This window comes from Saccopteryx leptura, chromosome 6 (assembly GCF_036850995.1).
Source record: "Saccopteryx leptura isolate mSacLep1 chromosome 6, mSacLep1_pri_phased_curated, whole genome shotgun sequence".
In the NCBI taxonomy this organism is placed as follows: Eukaryota; Metazoa; Chordata; class Mammalia; order Chiroptera; family Emballonuridae; genus Saccopteryx; species Saccopteryx leptura.
In genome coordinates this window covers 109,211,014-109,236,971 of record NC_089508.1, presented here as the reverse complement: position 1 = coordinate 109,236,971, position 25,958 = coordinate 109,211,014, and the positions used below count along the sequence as shown (strand labels likewise).

At 38.3% G+C, this 25,958-nt stretch overlaps 1 protein-coding gene across 1 annotated transcript in view; it reads right to left on the bottom strand.

Moving 5' to 3' along the window:
- Positions 1-25,958, bottom strand: part of LOC136377576 (actin nucleation-promoting factor WASL-like) — a 179,460-nt gene that overhangs the window by 134,155 nt on the left and 19,347 nt on the right. The window contains exon 2 of the mRNA XM_066344526.1: positions 3,735-4,691. Within this exon, the coding sequence (XP_066200623.1) occupies positions 3,735-4,676 (942 nt within the window). The 5' untranslated portion in view covers positions 4,677-4,691. The remainder of the gene's footprint in view (positions 1-3,734; positions 4,692-25,958) is intronic.

The window sequence follows — 25,958 nt, the reverse complement described above, 5'->3', positions numbered from 1 at the left end:
GTGGAAGACTTACAAACTCATTTTACAAGCATGGATTATCCTAATTTACAAACATGGATTATCCTAATTACAAAACAAAGTAAAGACACTACAAGAAAAAAACTATAGACCAATATCCCTGATGAACATAGATGCTAAAATTCTCAACAAAATATTAGCAAACTGGATCAAGCAATACATTAAAAAGATCATACAACATGATCAAATGAGATATATTCACACCATGATCAAGTGAGATTTATTCCGGATGCAAAGTTGGTACAGGCCTGACCCGGTGGTGGCACAGAGGATAGAGCATCGGACTGGGATGCTGAGGATCCAGGTTCGAGACCCAGAGGTCATCAGCTTGAGCATGAGCTCATCTGGTTTGAGCAAAAGCTCACCAGCTTGGACCCAAGGTCGCTGGCTCAAGCAAGGGGTTACTCAGTCTGCTGAAGGCCCGCGGTCAAGGCACATATTAGAAAGCAATCAATGAACAACTAAGGTGTTGCAATGCACAACGAAAAACTAATGATTGATCCTTCTCATCTCTCCGTTCCTGTCTGTCTGTCCCTGTCTATCCCTCTCTCTGACTCTCTCTCTGTCTCTGTAAAAAAAAAAAAAAAAAAGGGTAGTACAAAATCTACAAATCAATAAACCTATTATATCATATAAATAAAATGAAGGATAAAAAGATCACATGGTCATATCAATAGATGCAAAAAACGCATTTGATAAAATCCAGCACCCATTTATGATTTAAACTCTCAGCACCCATTTATGATTTAAACTGCCACAGCAGTCAGAAAAGAAAAAATAAAAAGCATCCAAAAAGGAAAGGAAGAAGTATAACTGTCATCATTTGCTGAGAACATGATATTGTACATAGAAATCCCTAAAGTCTCCACCAAAAAAAAAACAAAACAAAACTACTAGACTTAATAAATGAATTCAGCAAAGTGGTAGGACATAAAACTAATACTCAGAAATCAGTGGCATTTTTATATACCAATAATGAACTATCAAAAAGAGAAATTAAAGGAACAATTTTATTTACTATTGCAACAACAACAACAATATAAAGTATCCAGGAATAAATTTAGCCAACAAGATTAAAGACTTGTACTCAAAGAATTATAAGACATTGAAAAAATAAACTGAGAAAGATATAAACTAGTGGAAGTATAGACCATGTTTTTGGAAAGAAAAAATTAACATCAGTAAAATGTCCTTACAACCTTATGCAATGTATAGATTTAATGCAATTCCTATTAAAATACCAATGACATATCTTACAGATCTAGAACAAATATTCAAAAAAATTATATAAACTATATAGAACTATAAAAGATCCTAATAGCCTCAACAATCTTGAGAAAGAAGACCAAAGTTGAAGGTATAACTAAACCTGATATCAAATTATACTACAAGGCCATAGTAATAAAAATAGCATAGTATTGGTATAAGAACAGGCATATAGCTCAATGGAACAGAACAGAGCACAGAAAAAAAAACCATGCCTTTATGGTCAATTAATATATCACAAAGGAGGCAATAACATAAATTGAGGTAAAGATAGTCTCTTCAATAAATGGTGTTGGGAAAATTGAACAGATACATCAAAAAAATGAAACTAGACTACCAACTCACACCATACACAAGAATAAATTCAAAATGGATTAAAGACTTTAAGTTGCTAAACCAAAATAATCCTTGAAGAAAACGTAGGCAGTAGACTCTCAGACACCTCTCAAAGCAATATTTTTGCTGATATATCTCTTTGGGCAAGGGAAACAAAAAAAAAATAAACAAGTAGGACTACATCTAACTAAAAAGCTTTTTTTTTATTTTTTTTATTTTTCTGAAGCTGGAAACGGGGAGGCAGTCAGACAGACTCCCTCATGCGTCCGACCGGGATCCACCCGGCACGCCCACCAGGGGGCGATGCTCTGCCCATCCGGGGCGTTTTACTGTCGTGACCAGAGCCACTCTAGCGCCTGGGGCAGAGGCCAAGGAGCCATCCCCAGCGCCAGGGCCATCTTTGCTCCAATGGAGCCTCAGCTGCAGGAGGGGAAGAGAGAGACAGAGAGGAAGGAGAGGGGGAGGGGTGGAGAAGCAGATGGGCGCTTCTCCTGTGTGCCCTGCTGGAATCGAACCCGGGACTTCCGCACACCAGGCCGACGCTCTACCACTGAGCCAACCGGCCAGGGCCTAAAAAGCTTTGAACACTAAAGAAACCATAACAAAATGAAAAAGAAACCCACTGAATGGGAGAGCACATACACCAATGATATATTTGATAAAGGTTAATTCTAAAATATAATATGAACGTATACAATTCAACACCAAGAAGACAAATAACCCAATTAAGAAATAGACAAAGGACCTGAACTGATGCTTCTCCGAAGAGAACATACAGATGGCCAATAGATATGAAAAACTGCTCGTCACTAATCATCAGAGAGATGTAAATTAAAACCACAATGAGATATCATCTCATGCCTGTCAGAATGGCTATCATCAATAACTCAAAAAACAACAAGTGCTGGCGAGGATGTGGACAAAAGGGAACCCTCCTGCACTGCTGGTGGGAATGCAGACTGGTGCAGCCACTGTGGAAAACAGTATGGCATTTCCTCAAAAAATTAAAAATGTAACTGCCTTTTGACCCAGAGATCCCTCTTCTGGAAATATATCCAAAGAAACTCAAAACACTAATTCCAAAGAATATATGCACCCCTATATTCATTGCAATGCTACTTACAGTAGCTAAGATCTGGCAACAGCCCCCCCCCCAAAAAAAAAAGAGCTGTGGTACATTTTACACAATGGAATACTACTTAGTCTTAAAAAAAAAAAGAGAGAGAGAGAGAAGGAAATCTTTTTTGCAACAGCATGGATGGACCTAGAGATTATTATGCTAAGTGAAATAAGTCAGGCAGAAAAAGACAAATACTGTATGATCTCACTTATATGTAGAATCTAATGAACAAAGTGAACTGATGAACAAAATAGAACCAGAGGCCTCATACATGGAACAGACCTACAGCTGTCAGAGGGGAGGAAGGTTGGGAGCCGGATGAAAGAAGGTGAAAGGATTAAGCAAAAAATATACTCACAGAACAGAGAGACACAGACAACAGTGTGCTGACAGCCAGAGGGGTGAGTAGGTGAAGGTGGGCAAAGAGACTATGCTTTGGGTGATGGACACCTGATACAGTGTGCAGATGCTGTTTTGTTGACTTGTACACTTGAAATGTCCATGGTTTTGTAAACCAATGCCACGCCAATAAATTCAATTTTTTTAAAAAAAACATTTTAAGAGAATGATTTTCACTGTAAATATTATAGTATTCTTATAAATCCAATGTCTTAATAGTAATATACTTATCTTCTTAGGATATAAATTCACTACGAACAGTGCTAAGCTGTAACAGTAAAAGAGTTTTTCATATGAAACATTTGTTCCGTTATTTCAATACTAAATAACCACAAAGACTTTGTAAAGAAATGTTACATTACACAGGCCTATGGCTCATGTTCTTTGAAATAACCTCTCAATTTCTTTCCCTTTGAAAAGAGGATACCTTCCTTGATGGAAAATCTAAAAATTCAAATTCAAAACCCAAAGAATTTGGGTAACACTCAGGCATTTTGTCTAGCCTGTCTTGCAACACACAGTATGCGTTATAATGCTTTATGTATATATCCTAAGATTGCATTGGCCCAGAACTCTCACTTTCTCTGTCACTTACTTCCATCTTAATGTCGTAGTTCTGGCCGAGGACACTCTGGATGAGCTCTTTGATGGTCTGGTCGGAGGCCAGCTGGGCCTCGGACTGCAGCGAGGCAATGATCTCCTCTATGGATGTCGGGATCACACGCGCGGGTCCCGGGGCCTGCGGGGCGGCCTCTGGCACGTCGCTCGGCAGGACCGTCTCGCCGTCTGTTTGGGAAAGTGACCTGGCCGCCTGCCGCAGCACGCTCAGCCTGCCTTCGCGCACAGAGTGGGTGCGAATCCTCACTCTTCTGTGGCGGAGGGCCGCCTCGGCGTCGGCGTGGCCCTGCTCGCTCGCAAACGAGCTCTCTGCGGTCGTGCGGGGCTCGACGGGCGGAGCCCGCTCCCGCAGCGCGTCACTGCCCCGCGCAGGCTGGAGATCGCGATCAGCCCCCGGGGGCCGCGGGCTCCTCGGGTCCCGGCGCGCCCCAGGCTTCCTGCGGGGCGCAGGCGGCGGCACCAGGACCACCGGTCTGGACGTGCCGGCTCTGGTGGCGATGACCGGCGGCTCCTTCAGAGGCCGGTGCCGCAGGAACGCGGAGCTCCGCAAGTAGAAGTCCTGGGGACGAAATGGCCGGAGCTCCCCAGGAGCGGCCCCCTCGCTGCGGCCCGGGGGACGCACGGCACGTCGGAGCGCCGGCGGCAGGGGCCCCGCAGCGGGGGTCGCAGGGCCTTCAGGCGGAGGGTGCCCTGATGACTTCTGGGGTCTCGCACAGGAAACGCCCCCCTTCTTCCTAAAGTGGGCCGGGCCAGGGGCCGGGAGCCCGCAGACTAGGACTTCATCCACAGACGGCTTGGAGGCCAGCTTCTGCTTGAATCTGAGAAAATCCTTTGTGGTCTCCCAGCGAACCTTCTCGCGCTCTTTAAAGAGGTACAATTCTTCTTTATAGTTCAGTCCAAAGTGCTTCGTAGTGGACATCTTGACTAATTTGTCCTATGAAATAACAATATATCATATTAACATATCACACAAAGTTCTGTTGACAAAAGTCTAACTCAAAAATGCTTATCATAGTAGACAGCTCACTGTGCACACCAGTGGGTACTATTAGTTTATATCATTTTAAAACCAACTACTGACCTTTTTGCGGGACCATGAAAAATCTTTAAAGCCTTTTGTAAAAGCTTCTTTTTTTTTTTTTTTTTTTTTTTTACAGTAGGAGTTTCTGAAACCCCCATTGGATTTATTGTAATATTTCCTTAGACTACAATGCAGTGTCCCACTTCCATAGTACACATAGGCACAGAAAATCTCAAGTAATCCTGCAGGAGAGCATTGTCCACTTCCCTCTCCAGCTAGCCCTGGGTGTCTCCATCATCTCAGTACACAGACCGTTCCCTCACTTTGTCACCTGAGCTAAAGCAGCCACAAGGTAAGTTGCAGCAAAATCATGAGGCCTTGTATACCAAGTGTTTGTACTTTATCTGTGGGTTACAAGAAACCATTCAAAAACTTTTTAACAGAAAAGAGATTTGATAAGATCTAATGTTTGAGGCATGTTAATTTTGGGTAGGAGAAACAATAAAGGGAGGAAGGGCAAGTAAGAGTACAGTTAAATCCCTGAGTTGCAAACATCCGAATTATTAACAACTTGTACTTACAAGCAGAGTGTCATGAAGGCTATTGGTATTCAACTACAATTGAACATTGGTGAAAATGATATTAGAGTTGCTCAACTCCCATGGCAAAAAAACACTAACTAGTGAAGACCTTATGGAACTAGAGCAGCAGATGACAGCATTTGGGGAAGAAAACAAGGACCTACAAACTCCAGAACCAAAAATGCTTTTGTCTCATCAAAGCAGGAATGACAAAGGTAGAGGAGCAAGATCACCAAAGTTTACTGTACAGTTACTGAAGGCCTGAGATGCTATTGAGCAGTGTTTCCGAACGTGGGGCCCACACCCCACAGGGGGGCAATTCGATAGTTAAGGGGGGCAATTTGAAAATGGACTCGACACAACTTTAACTCTTTCGCCCCGGGCCATTTAAATGCAATGCTAGAGGCCTTGGCCAGTTGGCTCAGTGGTAGAGTGTCGGCCTGGCGTGCAGAAGTCCTGGGTTCAATTCCCGGCCAGGGCACACAGGAGAAGCGCCCATCTGCTTCTCCACCCCTCCCCCTCTCCTTCCTCTCTGTCTCTCTCTTCCCCTCCCACAGCGAGGCTCCATTGGAGCAAAGATGGCCTGGGCGCTGGGGATGGCTTCTTGGCCTCTGCCCCAGGCGCTACAGTGGCTCTGGTGGCAGCAGAGCGATGCCCGGAGGGGCAGAGCATCGCCCCCTGGTAGGCATAGCGTCGCCCCCCCCCCCCCCGTGGGCGTGCCGGGTGGATCCCGGTCGGACGCATGCGGGAGTCTGTCTGGCTGTCTCTCCCCGTTTCCGGCTTCAGAAAAAATACAAAAAAATAAAAAATAAAAAAAATAAATGCAATGCTAGATATCGGTGCCAAATTTAACAAAAAATGCAATTCTTAAATAATTGCGGTAAATAATTATTAAGTATAATTTCGTTTGACGAGACCAAAATATCAACTGGGTGATTGGCATCGTCAAGTAAACTTCGTCCTGGGTTCACCGCGGAGCGTGCGGGGAACCCCGGACATTTTAAAAACTCGCTAAACAACGCAGTTATTCTCACCTAATTGGCCCATTGCAACTTCTGTAGTGTTTCACATCATTCAGTTGGTGTTAATTTGAAATAAGTGTCAGTCAAAACTGTTGTAAAAGCTCGTTGATTTAATAAATATACATATATATATTGTATAGATATAATTGGTAAGTATTTAATTTTATTTTTATCAATATTAAACTCTTTATTAAGTACTTCTTGCATCGGGGCTAGAAAGCACTAATATTTTATAAATATTATTGGGGCTATAATAGTGCATGCACGACAATTTTAATTTTAGAAGCATAACTTTCCAGAAAATTTTGTCAAGTGGAAAAAATATAGATACCTTTTAATTTGCGGTGGTAGTGTAGTAAATGTGTTATATACATTTAAATAAATATGAATTTTTAGTATACATTTACTCTATGTCTCATTGAATATATTTTAACACATATTTTAATATTAGTTTTTAATTGATCTTATTTTTATTTCTTATAGCCCATAGTAAAATGAGTGGTACAAGCAAGAAAAAAACTCGTCAATATTCGGAGGAATATTCAAAATTTGGGTTCATATCCGCTGTTCACGATGAGCGGATTCCTTTTTGTCTTTTATGCCAGCAATGCTTGACCAACAAATCAATGAAACGAGGTCGTCTTGAGGCGCATTTGAAGGTGAAACATAGTGCTCATATTAATTCAGATTTGAGTTACTTTAAAACTTTAAAGAGGCCCTGGCCGGTTGGCTCAGCGGTAGAGCGTCGGCCTGGCGTGCGGGGGACCCGGGTTCGATTCCCGGCCAGGGCACATAGGAGAAGCACCCATTTGCTTCTCCACCCCCACCCCCTCCTTCCTCTCTGTCTCTCTCTTCCCCTCCCGCAGCCAAGGCTCCATTGGAGCAAAGATGGCCCAGGCGCTGGGGTTGGCTCCTTGGCCTCTGCCCCAGGCGCTAGAGTGGCTCTGGTCGCGGTAGAGCGACGCCCCGGAGGGGCAGAGCATCGCCCCTGGTGGGCGTGCCGGGTGGATCCCGGTCGGGCACATGCGGGAGTCTGTCTGACTGTCTCTCCCTGTTTCCAGCTTTGGAAAAAAGAAAAAAAAAAACTTTAAAGAAAATTTTTGAAAAAAGAACAATATTAAAGTCTCTATTTACTGCTCATACTTCAACTAATAATCGTGTTCTTGAGGCTAGTTATCAAATTTCTTTATTCATCGCTAAAACTGGAGAAAATCACACTATAGGAGAGAATTTAATAAAACCGTCAATATCAGCATTTCTTAAAACGGTTCTTGAAAAAGATGTAAAAGCTATGCCACTCATTGACAATACTGTTAGCAGAATAGGCAAAATGAGTGAGGATATTGAAAAACAACTTATTGAAAAGCTGAAAACAAGAAAATTCTCCTTGCAAATGGATGAATCAACTTTGAGAGACAGTGAGGCAGTATTGATAACTTACATAAGATATATTGATAAAGGACATTTTGCTGAAGAAATGTTGTTCTGTAAAAGATCAGAAAGCACCACTACCTCCAAAATTATATATAATAAGCTAAAAAACTACTTAGATGTCAATGATATACCAATGGAAAATATAACATCTTGTGCTGCAGATGGTGCTCCCAATATGATGGGCAAGAAAAATGGCTGCTTAAAATTGATGAAAGATGCGAATCCAGAAATGATTCTTGTGCATTGTGTTATTCATAGGGAAAACTTGGTAGCTAAAAACATCTCGCCTGTTCTGAATGAAGTATTACATACAGTAATAAAGTGTGTTAATGCTATTAAAGCTAGTGCCAAATGTGAGCGTCTTTTCAAGCTATTTTGTGAAGAACAAAATGAAGACCATGTGAGACTTTAACTTCATACTGAAGTAAGATGGCTATCTAAAGGAAACTGTTTGAAAAGATTTATGGAACTGTTTGATACTCTTAGTGATTTTTTAAGCTACAAACCTGAAATGAAGTATCTGTTAACAATAGATGGTAAAGCACTTGTGAGTTATTTAGCCGATATCTTTGAAAAACTAAATATATTAAATAAGCAACTTCAAGGAACAAATAAAACTCTTGTCGATGCAAAAGCAAAGATATTTGGTTTCATTACCAATATTGAGTTATGTCAGAAACATATTAACAAAAACTTTAAACAGTTTCATTGGCTCCAAAAATGTGAAGTAACTGATACCGCTTTACTTGTTATTGTCAATCATTTGAATATTCTATCGGCTGATTTAAAAGAAAGATTTTCTGATTTAAAACAAATTGACTTCCCAACATGGATGATGCAGCCAATGTTAGTGGATTTGTCTGATATATCAAATATGCAGTATCAAGAAGAACTCACAGAATTGCAAAATGATGAGTCAGTTAAAGCTTTATTTAATATCAAAGGAGCGATGGCATGGCTTTGTGAGGAAACAGAAATCAAATACCCAAATTCAACCAAATGTGCAAGAAAACTATTGCTACCATTTCCATCTTCATTTTTAGCTGAATGTGGATTTAGTGCTGTAAATGATTTACTGATAAAAAAAGAAATCGGCTGGATATAACACAACGTGGAGACTTGAGACTAAAGCTAACCAAACTGGAACCTAATATAAAATCTCTGTACAGCAAGCATCATGTGCAAGGATCACACTAAATTAAAATAATAAATTAATATAGAAAAATCTGTATTAAAATTATTTGGAATTTAAATTTCTGCTTTTCATTATATGTTTTGAAATTTTACTTACTGTGTTTTGTTAACAATTTCATAGTGATTTCTTCCTAGAACCTATCATTTATGTTTATTAAGTGAACAAATCAATTTTTTAATGTTAAAAATTATGTATGTTACATAGGGGGGGACATAAAAATTTTAGAAAGGTTAAGGTGGGGCATGGCACAAAAAAGGTTGGGAAACACTGCTATAGAGCCATTTATGGTGAGAAAAAGAAAAGCTCTGTACAAACCTCCCTTGATGCCTACTTCAAGAAACTGACTCCAGGCTCTGGCCGGTTGGCTCAGTGGTAGAGCATCGGCCTAGCGTGCAGGAGTCCCGGGTTCAATTCCCGGCCAGGGCACACAGGAGAAGCGCCCATCTGCTTCTCCACCCCTCCCCCTCTCTTTCCTCTCTGTCTCTCTTTTCCCCTCTCACAGCCAAGGCTCCATTGGAGCAAAGTTGGCCCCGGGTGCTGAGGATGGCTCTGTGGCCTCTGCCTCAGGCACTAGAATGGCTCTGGATGCAACAGTGCGACGCCCCGGATGGGCAGAGCATCGCCCCCTGGTGGGCATGCCGGGTGGATCCCGGTCAGGCACATGCGGGAGTCTGACTGCCTCCCCGTTTCCAACTTCAGAAAATACAAAAAAAACCTGACTCCAGCAGTAGGATCAAACCCTGACTCTCTAACACCAGTCCCATCTCTACAAGTCCATCATCTTCTGCATCATCCAAGATTGTTTACGGTTATATTTTAAACTGTTTAAGTATTTATATGCCCAGAAAGGTAAAAATGAATACTATGTGAAAATAAACATCTAAGTTGCTTTTAATATGTAAATGAACCTGTTCCAATTTACATACAAATTCAACTTAAGAACAAACCTACAGAACCTATCTTGTTCATAACCTGGGGACTGCCTGTATTTGGCTTGAGCCTTAGTCCTGGCCTTGGTAACCAAGCAGAATGAAAATAGATACCTAACAAGGTAAAACTGATAGGATCTGGTCAATGATTAGGAATAAATGGAGCATTGAAATCACCATCATAAAATAGAAATTCAGCATCTCTTTCATAAAGTCTTGATCATAACCAAGTATATAATAAAGCTTTTGCTATTCACTAAATTGTACACTTAAAAGTTGTTAAGATGGTAATGTGTATTACCACAATTAAAAAAAAAACCTGCTATTTAGGAGGGTAAGTCATATGTAATCATAACTGGATTTCAAGATCTTAAGAGCTCTGAAGTCACTACCAAAAGCCAGGATAAATATATAAATAGAAAAGGGCCAATGACAGACTGTTTGGCAGCATTACCTGTAGGAGGCAGGATGAGCAAAAGCAAAAGAGAGTTAAGAAAATGAGAATAGAGTTCCACAGGATCCAGGAAGGGTAAAACAATGAAAGTGAAAGCAGACAAATAATGAATTAGAACAACTAATTTATTTACTTTTTAGAAAACCCAAGGCCAAGGTTCTTTGGAAATAATAAAGCAGAAACACCTCTGGAATATCATTATTTCCAAATATGATTACCTACCTACAAATCCTAAGCACTAAAAACTAATAATTTTAATAGAGTTCTGCATGGCATTTAAATTTGAAGAATTTATACAAAAACCAATAACTTCATTTATATCAATAATGATCCATTCAAAAGCAAAATGGTAAAATTTCATTATATAAAATGTATAATTTATTTAAAAGTAAATATCTAGGAATAACATAACAAAAAATATCCTCAAACTGCATAAATAAATTTTTTTAATTTTACTGAAGGACATAAAACATGATTAAATAGACAACGTTTCTGGCTGAGAAGGTCAAATATTTTAATTATATCAGATCTTTCCAAAATACTGTATTGGTTTAATGCCATCATAATCAAAATCTAAGAATGATATTTTGAATTTTGAAAAGTAATTCTGGACCCTGGCCAGTTGGCTCAGTGGATAGAGTGAGTGGCCCAGCGTACAAATGTCCAAGGTTTGATCCCCTGGTCAGGGCACACCAAAGAAGCAACTATCTGCTTCTCTTCCCTGCCCTCTCTTCCTCCTCCCTTCTCTCTCTCTTCCTCTCTGATAGCCAGTGGCTTGTTGGTCTGAGCGTTGGCCTCAGACACTGAGGATAGCTGGGTTGATTAAGCATCGACCCCAGACTGGGGTTGCCCAATGGATCCTGGCCAGGGTGAATGGCAGAGTCTGTCTATCTCTCCTCCTCTCACTTAAAAAAAAAAAAAAAAAAGTAATTCTGAATTCATCTGAAATAATAAACAGAGAAATTTAGCTAAATTTTTGAAAAAGTAAATAAAGAACACTTGTTCAACAAGATAATTAAAACTTAAACAGATACAGATGCAAGAATTAAAACTGAAACGCTGTTGCTAGACTTAACACATAGACTAAGTGAGCAAAAGAATTAAGAATAATATAACTTACAATGACAGCCTTAAATTGATGATAAAAGAATTGTTAATAAATTGTGCTGAAGCAAATGGTTGACTAGAATTGGGGGGGGGGGGCATGGGGAGATGGAATTACACTTCATTTTACGCCGTGCTTCAAAATACAATGGACTTAAGACTTAGATGTGGAAAATATTTTATTTTATTTTGCATTTCTTTGCTTAGCACCTATCCACATTTCTTGGTTGAATTTCTTTATATCAACTCCTATAAGAATTATTTTTACAATTACCAGTACATTTCTTAATTTGTCACATAGTATGGGAAATATGAAGAAAACATCCCATTTAGCCTCTAAATATAGTCATATTACTTTTAATCTCTCAAATATCCATTGCTCTCATCTAAAAATCCATAGGCTTGCTTTCTCTATGCTGACCAGACCTTAGTTCAATTCTATCTGTACCAAGATTTCACATTAAAAAGAGAAAATGACCATCTTTTGCCTCTTTTCCAGGCAATAGTATATGAACATTAGAAATTATTTCTAGAGCCCTTGAGAAAGTTTCCTTATTTAAAAAACATTGTATAATCTGCTTCACAGTGTTTTGGCTATTATTGTTTGCACAGGTGTTAATATGTCCATGCTGATGCCACCCGCATTTTTTCCTACAAAGACTAAAAGTTAGCGGCTGGAATAGAACACAAACCAGAAATACATTAATAACTGATGAGAATTTGACTTAACTCTCCCAACTGCACTTCCCTTTTGCTTCTTAGTTCCTGCTTTTTATTCCCTTCCCAACTTCTCCCACGCTGGTGGTTTGCTGTTGAAGTTGAACAAGCACTCATTGTTCAACATTTCTCACTACATTCTCTTGAGTTCTTCAGAAGAAAAGTTGCTCTTTATATGTAAAAATAAACCAGAAAGAAATAGAACTTATAAGTTTATCAGGAACTTCTATTATATTTTTTTCTTTTTTTGTTTTTTGGGTTTTGCCAGGGTTAGAAGATTTCTATATATTTTTAAATCTGCCTAGTTATTATGTGTAGGGACTTACTCTCTTATTTTTTTAAAATTATTTCTGTCATATACTATTTTACAAACACTTATTTGATAATGTTTATTTGGTAATTCTGGGGTTCTAGTTTTGCTCTTTGTTGTATCTATTAAATTTTGCTCTTAATTGTTTTATTCTTTTTTATTTATAAAGTTAAATTAAATGGGCTGACAATGATCAATAAGAGTACATAGGTTTCAGGTAAACATTTCTATAACGTTTGAACTGTTAACTGTGTTCTGTTGTTGTGTTAGATTTCCAGAGTAGGTGGTATCCCAGTGCTAAATGGGCTATTCCATCAAAGTGTGGTACCTTTGCTACCCCCACCTACCCCTCAATTCTGAAAAATATGAAAAACCACTTTAAACATCCAATATTATGGGAAAATAATATGTTTCTGCTTTTTTTGGTAGTAATTTATTAAAAGGAAAGAAACTAGATGTGGTTTGGAGGTACTCAAGGAAAAATAATGTAGCCATCCCAAAATGAGAAAGTATTGATCTACATAAAGTATCAAACCTAGTGACGTCAGAGAAATGGCACCGTAAGGAGCGATACCGATAAATCTCCCCAAAATTTCAACAAGAATTTCAACCAGAGACAGAAAAATCTATCCTTGGAGCCTCCATAAGTCCCACACTGAATGCAAAGGTATGATCGAGCGAAAAATTGACTAAATATATATATAATCAACCCCAAAGAAATAAGATGGAGAAAGGAACACTCTGCCTTCCTCACTAACCTTAATAAGGGCTGCCTTCACTTGGAACTGAGAGAATAGGAACTAAGGCGGGCAAAGGGTGTGAATAGAACCAGACTGCGGCACAAACGAACGAGCCAGGCTGTGGCACGGACATCCAAAATGAGGAAAAACTGTGCTTGTGGCAGCCCAGGCAACACAAGCTAACGCTCGCGCCAAACCCAGACAAAGAAAAACAAGTGGGGCAGCCATCAGCCCCGATCTCCTGGTTGGGGTGCGCAGATAATGGGTGAGAGATTCCTCCTAGAGCCCCGGGAGTGGGCGCCCGTGTTACTGGACACAGGGGCAGGGTCAGAGGCCTTTGTGTGGGCAGAAACCAGAGTCTCAGGATTGCCCCTGCACCCTGAAAAGTGGGGCGCAGGAGCGAAATTCCCTACACTTGAACTTCTCCAGGCGGGCAGGGCGCCTCACCCAGGGCGAGAGGCAGCCAGCCAGATATCCTGGTCGGCGAGTGCGGATAGTGGGCGAGAGATTCCTCCGAGTGCCCCGGGAGTGGGCGCCCGTGTTCCTGGACAGAGGGGCAGAGTCAGAGGCCTTTGCGTGGGCCGAAACCGGAGTCTCGGTGTCACCTCTGCACCCTGAAGAGTGGCGCGCAAAAGCGAAATTCCCTATGCTTGAACTTCTTCAGGCGGGTGGGGCGCCTTACTAAGCCATACACGTTAACAGACCCATGAAGGATTAGCTTAACTCACAGTCTGCTCGCCTCCCAACTGACCTATGCGACCCTAACTGACAAGATCTCTCTCAGGTCAGTGATCTAAGACAAGAGGGATGATATTTTTTAGTGTCTCTTGCTATGCTATGCACATAGGGGTGGGGGCAACCTCTATAGCAGAGTTTCCATACTCACGGCTATATGTTAAAAAGAGGGATTTGGCAGCCTGTAAGTCCTCCTGCTTTGCAAACAGCGACTAGGGCATCTTCTCCCCAGCCAAAACAGGTTACAAAGTGCCAAAAACCTGGGGAAAGTGGTCCCACAGAGCACTGAGGTATTCTGGACACGCATAGAGGCGCATAGAAAGGCATCTTGAAAACAATTGGCTCCCAGCCCCGCCTGATTATGCTAACGGCTCTGACTCATTGAGCCTTACCCAGAGCCCTGCGCTGAGTGGGGATAGAGTGGGGATTTGCCATCTATTTGAGCCTTTTACTCTCCAGGCAGAGGCAGCAGCAACCCAATAGCTGGATCATCAGGCTGCTAATTCAGGAAAGAAAGACTAGGAGAGAGGCTCCGGGAAAACGGACTCTCTCATTGTCGGAGCCTGCAAATGCTAATGAGGCTCAACTGCCAACAAGACTGAAGCCTAACATATAACATCGCCATAGAGACTTATCAACTGCAAACCTCTACCTAAGCATGCTACAGGGGCAGCACCTGGGGTACAGAGTCACCGACCAGGAAGAGGGAGAGAAAAGAAAAAGCAAGAAGGTAACCTCTCAAAATCAAGAATAATCCACAGACTTTATAACCTATCCCATTTTATTATATTTGTTCGTTTGTTTCTCTTATCTTCACGTCTTGATTATTTTCTTATTCTTCCAATTTGGTCGTTTAATTCTCTGCCAGTCTTACTCTTTCCTCTCATTGAACTACACTACCCATAAGTGTTATATCTCCCATTATCTTTCCTTTCTTCTTCCTTTCTCTCTATGAGGGTTGCACTCCAAAACCCTAACTCTCTCTCTCTCTCTCCTTTTGTTCTTTTTTCTTCTTTTTGTGTTTTCCTCTTTCTGTTTTTCTCCCTCTATATTAGTTTCTTCTTTGCTCCTTTACTTTTCCTCTCATTCAATCCTCAATCACAAACAAATTATTTTATTTGGGACTCAAATATTTCTTTGTGGTGCTTTGGGTGTTTTTAATTCACTTTTTTAACTCATTAGCAGTGCTCCCAATCCTGGATCTCCATTTTATCTAGTTTTTGCTCCACTAAATACAATAATTTTTAAATTTTTTCCCCTTTTTCCTGTTTCCCTCTTATTCCTCTCATTATATCCCTTAGTCAACCATCACCTTAAAAGCAAATCATTTTATTCTTGACCCAAACTTTTTCCTTTTTTTGCATTTTGTGGGTCCATACCCACTTTTTTATTTTGCCCCCCCCAACTCAGGCCCTCCATTATAGGTAGTTTTTGTTCTATTTAGCACAATAAAATTCACAGTTCACCACAATTTTTTCTCAAGAAGGAGGGGAGAGGAGAGGAGAGGAAAAAAGAAAAAGAGGGAAATAATAATTTATTTAACTTTTTATTCTTTATTAATTCTCATTAGTACTATCAACAAAACCACCCACAGATGCCATTAAGGAAAAGGAAAATGAATATCATGGATACAAAAGACAGAGAGGTAGCACACATAGATGAGGAAAAATCTATGGAGAAAAAATTTAATATATTGGAAACCTTGGAGCTAAATGACAGAGAATTTAAAATAGAAATCCTAAAAATACTCAGAGGTATACAAGAAAACACAGAAAGGCAATTTAGGGAGCTCAGAAAACAACTCAACAAACACAAAAAATATATTACCAAGGAAATTGAAACTATAAAAACAAATCAAACAGAGATGAAAAACTCAATTCACGAGCTGAAAAATGAGGTAACAAGCTTAGCTAATAGAACAGGCCAGATAGAAGGTAGGATTAGTGAAATAAAAGACAAGCAACTTGAGGCACAACAGAAAGGAGAAGAAAGAGACTCAAAAATTTTTTAAAAAATGAGAAAGCTCTACAGGAATTGTCTGACTCCATCAAAAAGACTAACATAAGAATAATAGGTATATCAGAGAGAGAAGAGAGAGAAAATGGAATGGAAAACATATTCAAACAAATAATAGATAAGAACTTCCCAAGCCTGTGGAAAGAACTAAAACCACAAATTCAAGAAGCAAACAGAACACCGAGTTTTCTTAACCCCAACAAACCTACTCCAAGGCACATTACATTATCATCGGATTTCTCAACAGAAACTGTACAAGCTAGAAGAGAGCGGACCCCAATATTTAAAGTCCTGAAAGAGAGGAACTTTCAGCCAAGAATACTATACCTATCAAAGCTATCCTTGAAATATGAAGGAGAAATAAAAACATTCACAGATACAGAAAAGATGAGGGAATTTATCATCAGAAAATCCCCACTCCAGGAATTACTAAAGTGGGTTTTCCAACCAGATACAAAGATCAAAATAAAACAAAACCACAAGTAAAAGCTCCACCAAGAACACAATAAAACCAAATTTAAACTGTGATAACAAAAACAAAAAAAAGGGGAGAGGACGGAGATTAACAGTAACAAAGGACGATGGAGTGCAGAAGTACTCACAAGATAGTGTACTACAATGAACAGGGTAGGAACCCTTTTCATTACTTAATGGTAACCACCCCTGAAAAAACCAACACAGAAGCACATGACTTAAAAAAGATAGCAACAGAGGAAAGAAGTATGGAATACAACCAAACAAAACAAAGGATAGAAAAACAAAACAGAAAAATAAAACAAGACATGAAACTAACAGAAAGCAATGTATAAAATGGCAATAGGGAACTCACAAGTGTCAATAATTACACTAATTGTAAACAGATTAAACTCACCAATAAAAAGGCACAGAGTAGCAGAATGGATTAAAAAAGAAAATTCAAATGTATGCTGCCTATAAGAAACTCATCTAAGAAACAAAGATAAAAACAAATGCAAAGAGAAAGGATGGAAAACAATACTCCAAGCAAATAACATCCAAAAAAAGCAGGCATAGCAATACTCATATCTGATGATGCTGACTACAAGACAGCAAAACTACTCAGAGACAAAAATGGTCATTTCATAATGATTAGGGGGACACTGAGTCAAGAAGACATAACAATTCTTAATATATATGCACCAAACCAAGGAGCACCAAAATACTTAAGACAGCTACTTATTGACCTTAAAACAAAACTGACAAAAATATAATCATACTTGGAGACCTCAATACACCGCTGACGGCTCTAGATCGGTCATCCAAACAGAGAATCAATAAAGATATATTGGCTTTAAACAAAACACTAGAGCACCTGGATATGATAGACATCTACAGGACATTTCATCCCAAAGTGGCAGAGTATACATTTTTCTCCAGTGTACATAGATCATTCTCAAGAATTGACCATACGTTGGGCCACAAAAATAACATCAGCAAATTCAGAAAAATGGAAGTTGTACCAAGCATATTTTCTGATCATAAAGCCTTAAAACTAGAATTCAACTGCAAAAAAGAGGAAAAAAACCCCACAGAAATGTGGAAACTAAACAACATACTTTTACAAAATGAATGGGTCAAAGAAGAAATAAGGGCACAGATCAAAAGATATATAGAGACAAATGAAAATGACAATACGACATATCAGAATCTATGGGATGCAGCAAAAGCAGTGATAAGAGTGAAGTTCATATCACTTCAGGCCTATATGAACAAACAAGAGAGAGCCCAAGTGAACCACTTAACTTCACACCTTAAGGAACTGGAAAAAGAAGAACAAAGACAACCCAAAACCAGCCGAAGAAAGGAGATAATAAAAATTAGAGCAGAAATAAATGAAATAGAGAACAGAAAAACGATAGAAAAAATTAATAGAACAAGGAGCTGATTCTTTGAAAAGTTCAACAAAATTGACAAACCCTTGGCAAGACTTACCAAGGAAAAAAAGAGGAAGGACTCTTATAAACAAAATCCAAAATGAAAGAGGAAAAATCACCACAGATATCATAGATATACAAAGAATTATTGTAGAATAATTTCAAAAACTATATGCCACTAAATTCAACAATCTAGAAGAAATGGATAAATTCCTAGAACAATACAACCTTCCTAGACTGAGTCAAAAAGAAGCAGAAAGCCTAAACAGACCAATTAGTAGGGAAGAAATAGAAAAAACTATTAAAAACTTCCCCAAAAATAAAAGTCCAGGCCCAGACGGTTATACTAGTGAATTCTATCAAACATTCAAAGAAGACTTGGATCCTTTTCTACTGAAAGTCTTCCAAAAATTGAAGAAGAAGCAACACTTCCAAACACATTTTATGAGGCCAATATAACCCTCATACTGAAACCAGGCAAGGATGGCACAAAAAAAGAAAACTACAGACCTATATCTCTAATGAATACAGATGCTAAAATACTAAACAAAATACTAGCAAATTGAATACAACAACATATTAAAAAAATAATACATCATGATCAAGTAAGATTCATCCCAGAATCTCAAGAATGGTTCAACATACATAAAACGGTTAACATAATACACCACATCAATAAAACAAAGAACAAAAACAAATGATCTTATTAATAGATACAGCAAAGGCATTCGATAAAATACAACACAATTTTATGTTTAAGACTCTCAACAAAATGGGTATAGAAGGAAAATATCTCAACATGATAAAGGCCATACATGATAAACCATCAACTAACATCATATTAAATGGCACAAAACTGAAGGCTTTCCCCCTTAAATCAGGAATAAGACAGGGTTGTCCACACTCTCCACTCTTATTCAATGTGGTGCTAGAGGTTCTAGCCAGAGCAATCAGACAAGACAAAGAAATAAAAGGCATCCATATCAGAAAATAAGAAGTAAAGGTATCACTTTTTGCAGATGATATGATCCTATACATCAAAAACCCCAAAGAATCTACAAAAAGACTACTAGAAACAATAAGCCAACACAGTAAGGTCGCAGGATACAAAATTAACATACAAAAGTCCATAGCTTTTCTATATGCCAACAATGAAACATTTGAGAACGAACTCAAAAAAATAATCCCCTTCACGACTGCAACAAAAAAAATAAAATACCTAGGAATAAACATAACAAAGAATGTAAAGGACCTATATAATGAAAACTACAAAGCACTGTTAAGGGAAATCAAAAAAGATACAATGAAATGAAAGAATATTCCTTGTTCTTGGATAGGAAGAATAAATATAATCAAAATGGCCATATTACCCAAAGCAATATACAAATTTAATGCAATTCCCATCAAAATTCCAATGACATTTTTTAAAGAAATGGAACAAAAAATCATCAGATTTAATATGGAACTATAAAAAACCCCGAATAGCCAAAACAATCCTAAAGAAAAAGAATGAAGCTGGGGGCATTACAATACCTGACTTCAAACTATATTATAGAGCCACGACAATGAAAACAGCATGATATTGGCAGAAAAATAGACACTCCGACCAATGGAACAGAATAGAAAGTCCAGAAATAAAACCACATATATATGGTCAAATAATTTTTGATAAAGGGGCCAACAACACACAATGGAGAAAAGAATGCAACTTCAACAAATGGTGCTGGGAAAACTGGAAAGCTACATGCAAAAGAATGAAACTCGACTACAGTTTGTCCCCTTGTACTAAAATTAATTCAAAATGGATCCAAGACCTAAATATAAGACCTGAAACAATAAAGTACATAGAAGAAGACATAGGTTCTAAACTCATGGACCTTGGTTTTAAAGAGCATTTTATGAATTTGACTCCAAAGGCAAGGGAAGTGAAGGCAAAAATTAATGAATGGGACTACATCAGACTAAGAACTTTTTGCTCAGCAAGAGAAACTGACAACAAAATAAACAGACAGCCAACTAAATGGGAAATGATATTTTCAAACAACAGCTCAGATAAGGGCCTAATATCCAAAATATATAAAGAACTCATAAAACTCAACAACAAACAAACCAATAAAAAAAAATGGGAAGAGGACATGAACAGACACTTCTCCCAGGAAGAAATACAAATGGCCAACAGATATATGAAAAGATGTTCATCTTCTTTAGTTATTAGAGAAATGCAAATCAAAACTGCAATGAGTTACCACCTCACAGCTGTTAGATTAGCTATTATTAACAAGACAGGTAATAGCAAATGTTGGAGAGGCTGTGGAGAAAAAGGAACCCTCATACACTGTTGGTGGGAATGTAAAGTAGTACAACCATTATGGAAGAAAGTATGGTGGTTCCTCAAAAAACTGAAAATAGAACTACCTTATGACCCAACAATCCCTCTACTGTGTATGTACCCACAAAACTCAGAATCATTGATACGTAAAGACACATGCAGCCTCATGTTCACTGCAGCATTGTTCACAGTGGCCAAGACATGGAAACAACCAAAAAGCCCTTCAATAGATGACTGGATAAAGAAGATGTGGCACATATACACTATGGAATACTACTCAGCCATAAGAAATGATGACATCGGATCATTTACAACAAAATGGTGGGATCTTGATAACATTATACGAAGTGAAATAACTAAATCAGAAAAAAACAAGAACTGCATTATTCCATGTATAGGTGGGACATAAAAACGAGACTAAGAGACATTGACAAGAGTGTGGTGGTTGCGGGGGGGAGGGTAACGGGGAGGGAGGGGCACAAAGAAAACTAGATTGAGGGTGACGGAGGACAATCTGACTTTGGGTGATGGGTATGCAACATAATTGATTGACAAGATAACCTGGACATGTTTTCTTTGAACATATGTACCCTGATTTATTGATGTCACCCCAGTAAAATTAATTAAAAAAATAAAATAAAATAAAATAAAATTTAAGTATCAAACCTGCTGCTCACAATACAGGTGGATTAAGTTTGTGCTATACTTTAAAATGGGACAGATTGTGGCTTGAAATCTTCACAACCTAAGCAGTAATTTCACTCTCCTCTTTTTTCCTAATTATTGGAACTCTGTGCCTTTTCCTTTTTGCTCCACCAGGAGATTCGATGCCTGAGTGGTGAAGTAGTCAAAAAGAACAAGAGCCAGCCTTCTTTCCTGTCCCACAAGGTCTGGTCAAATATAAGGAGGAAGCGCACCAGCCAAAAATGACTAAAGGTCCAGGGAGGATAATTTGTGTGAATACTCTAGACTCTGGAACAGGTTGCTCTCTGGTTCTTACAGGTGTGGCTGCTCCTCCTATTAGAACAGAAAACCCAAAACTCTCTGCTAGACTATAACTATGGTAGAAATAAATAGAACAAACCACCAGATGTCTTGGTTGCAGGCTACATGAACACTGCACAAAGGGAAATGATTTCTTCATATCTTAAGCCTAGTTTACAGAGTAATACAATGAAAAAGGATTATCAGAGTCATACATTGGGAATGTAGTAAAGCCCCAGTTGGTTACATGAATTATTTACCCTGAGCTCCTCCACTATGTGCACCTCAGTGGGAAGAGTGACCCACTAAGGACAAGATTTAGATTCTCTTGGATCCATGGCCAATTATCATCTCAAATTACATCCGAAACTTCACACCAACATCAACTTCCAAAGCACAACACTGAAGTTCCAAAAGAAACATTTAAGCCCAAGAACAGTCTAATCTAGCAAAATCATCAGCCTTGCAAGAAAAATAAAAATACTATTTGCTTTTGAAGTATCAGTGCTAAAAACAAGATCTCCTTGTGCACTGATTATAATTTATGAAAAAGTCTAAAGGAAAATATAAAAATATTGTAATGATATTGCTATAATACTGGTTTGCCACCTTTAATCCTAATAATATCGATTATACAGGATACAGTGCATATTATGCTGGTTTAAAATAGTATAGAAAATAGAGAAAAGGTGTTTTCAAGCTCAGAAAAGAACTTTTTCTAAACTATTCAGAAACCCACAGAAATTTCAATAAAATCCCTTTATCAGTCTGACCAGAACAATCAGAGAAAAGCTCCCAGGCAACAACCACCACAGAAGAGTAAGAGAAATCCCAGAGTAGAGAGAGCCAGAAAACATAATTCCTTAATTCTATGTCTAAACTCTATGTACAAGACTAGAGTGACCTCTAAACTATGTATATATGGGACAAACTCAAAGCGACCCAGCAAAGGCTAAAAGAGCTGAAATGAAATTTAGCTGAATGAAACCTCCAACAGCAGAGAGTGAGAGTTTACTATGACTCTAACCTGCTGAATTACCTGCTAAACAAAATATATCAACATTTTTTCAGAGGGATATAACAGAATCCAGAGTCTATACAACAAAGCATTCACAATGTCCAGGATATAACCAAAATATACTTGACATAAAAAGATCCAGGGAAATCTGACACATTTGGCAAAGACAATTAGTAGATGTCTTTCCAGAGATGACCCAATGTTTCAATTATTAAAAAATTTAAGGCAGCAATTCTAACTATGCTCCATGAAGTAAAAAAATATGCCAAAGATGACTAAAAGGACAGAAAATCTTAAAAATAAAAATAGAAATGTTATATCTAAAAAATAATGTTTTCAATAAAAATCCAACTAGCAAAATGGAGATGAAAGAGGAAAGAGTCAGTGAATTTAAAAATAAATCAACAGATATAATCCAATATTTAAAAGAGAGAAGAAAAGCTTTAAAAAAAAGAAAGCCTAGAGCCCTGTAAGATAGTATCAAATGGTTTAACAAATGAGTAATCTGTATCACAAAAGGAGAGGGAAGAACAGGATGTAAAAATATTTGAAGAAATAATGTCTGAGAACATCCCAAATTTTGAAAAATACATACATTTATAGATTCAACAGGCTCATTACATTCCAAGTAGGATAAAGTCAAAGAAAACTACAAGTAAACAACTAGGAACCAAAGACAAAGATAAAGTACTAAGAGCAGACAGAGAAAAACAACACATTACTTATAGGAAAAATATTCACAATGTCCAAGATATAACCAAAATGTCTAGGTATTTCCCATCAAACACCACTGAGACCCAAGATGGTAACACAGAATTTATAACACACCAAAAGACAAAAAACAAAAGACAAACAAAAAAAAACTGTCAACCCAGAATTATATATCTAACAAGCACATTCTTTAAAAAAAATGAAGGTTTGGACCTGGCCGGTTGGCTCAGTTGTAGAGCGTCGGCCTGGCGTGCAGGAGTAGCGAGTTCAATTCCCGGCCAGGGCACACAGGAGAAGCGCTCATCTGCTTCTCCACCCCTCCCCCTCTCCTTCCTCTCTGTCTCTCTCTTACCCTCCTGCAGCCGAGGCTCCATTGGAGCAAAGATGGCCCGGGCACTGGGGATGGCTCAATGGCCTCTGCCTCAGGCACTAGAGTGGCTCTGGTCGCAATACAGCGATGCCCCGGATGGGCAGAGCATCGCCCCCTGCTGGGCATGCCGGGTGGATCCTGGTCAGGCGCATGCGGGTGTCTGTCTGACTGCCTCCCAGTTTCCAGCTTCAGAAAAATACAAAAAAAAAAAAAAAATGAAGGCAAATAAGACACATTCAGATACACTAAAACTAAGAAAATTACTTACAAGCAGACTAGAACCACAATAAATGCTAAAAGAGAAATTTTACCAGAGGAAAACTGAATCTTCAATAATGAATAAAGAAGATTAGAAATAGCAACTATCTGGATAAGTTTAAAAGGTCATTTTTTATATTGTTTTTAAAATTTGTACAAAAAATTACAACACTGCCTTGTGAGGTGTCTGTACATGCAGATGCAATGCATAACAACACCAAAAGGACTGGAATAGAATTGGGTAAAGGAACTAACTATGGTTGTAAATTTCTGCATTTTATGTAAACTAGTTCAATATAAAGTCTAGACTATGAAATGATAAGGTTGTATATTTTAATTCCTAGTGAAACCATTATTTTAATTAATTATAATTTTAGAGAGAAGGAAGAGGAAAAGAGAGAGAAAACATTGTTCTCTTCCTGTATGTGCCCTGACCGGGGATCAAACCATCAACAGTGGTGTATTGGAACAATGCTCTAACCAACTGAGCTATCCAGCCAAAGTAAGAAACTATTTAAAAATAATAAAAATAGATGTAACTAACAAGTCAATAGATAACAAAAAGGAATACAAAAATATTATTAAATCTTAGACAATATTTTAGAGTAAATAATAATGAAAATACAGTATATAAAAATATGGGGGTGCCAATAAAGCAGTGTTTAGGGGGGAAAATACAGCTTAAATACTTAAATTTAAAACAAAGGTCTAAAATCAATAACCTAAGATTCTATTTTAAGAATCTAAAAAAAGAGGAGTAAAGGATACCCAGAGGAAATAGAAAGATAAAGTAATGAGGATATAAATCAATCAATGAAAACAGAAAAGAATTGAGAATATTAACAAAACCTAGAGCTAGTTGTTTCAAAAATATCAACAAAGTATTTAAAACCCATAGCTAGACTGTTCAAGAATAAGAGAGAACAAAAATCACCAATACCAGGAATAAAAAGAGATCTTCACTACAGATCCTAAAGAAAGTAAAGGATAATAAGAGACTATAATAACTTTATGCCAACAAATTTAACAATTTAGATAAAGTGGGTAAATCTCTGGAAATTGCAACTTATCAAAATATACATTTAACGGTTGGTCGCATGCGGGAGTCTGTCTGACTGTCTCTCCCCATTTCCAGCTTCAGAAAAATACAAAAAAAAAAAAAAAATATATATATATATATATATATATATACATTTTAAAAAAAACAGAAAATCTGAATAGTCCTATGTTAAATAAACTTATTTATTGCCAAAAATCTATAACCAAGAAACTTCCAGATCCAGATGATTCTCTCAAACACTCTAGAAAGAAATAACACCAATCTTATACAAATGTTTTCAGAAAATAGGGGAGGAAGGAACTTATTTTCTGAAACTTGCATAATCCTAATAGCAAATATGGAAAAGGTATTTTTTATAAAAGGAAAAGACATGCCAATACCCCTCATGAACACAGATGCAAACTCTTTAATAAAATATTAAGATATCAAAACCAAAACTATACTTTTAAAAGTGATAATATATACTGATCATATAAAGTTTATCCCATGGTTGAAAAATTAATTTAAAATTTGGTACAACTAAATTAAAGATCAATCATCCTGAATAACCAATTGAAGACTAGCTGAAGAGGAGTGTTATACACAAAGATTCAAAGATAAAGTCACATCAAGACTGACAGGAAGGGCAGAGATGTGCAAAGGGCTGGCCCCGCTCCTACCAGTGGAGGCTTAGGTTCCAGAGGGATTTCTCAGTTTCAGGAGGTTCTCCTTAAGAAACATTGGGCCTAACCCCCAAGCTGGGCTCCCCAGCCCTGAGCCCCAGAGCCTGGAAGAGGCACCCACATAACATTCAGTTGTGAAAAGCAGCCGAGTTTCTGTCCACCTGGAAGAGGTGACTAGAGACACAGTCACCCTCTTAAAAAGAAAACAAAATTGAAAATGAATATAACTCACCTTACCAGGCAATGGTGCAGTGGATAGAGTGTCAACCCAGGACACTAAGAACCCAGGTTCAAAACCCTGAGGTCACTGGCTTGAGCACAGGCTCACTAGCTTGAGAAGGGAGTTGCTGGCTTGAGCGTGGGATCATAGACATAACCCCATGGTCACTGGCTTAAAGCCCAAGGTCACTAGCTTGAGCAAGAGGTCACAGGCTCTGCTGGAGCCCCCTGGTCAAGGCACAATTGAGAAAGCAGTCAATGAACAACTAAGTAGCCACAAGGAAGAATTGATACTTCTTATCTCTCGCCCTTCCTGTCTGTCTGTCTGTCTGTCTCTCTCTCTCTCTCACACACACACACACTTAAAAAAATCAATATAACTTATAATACTAACAGAATATAAGAGAATAAAAATAATCATTTCAATAGATAGTGGAAAA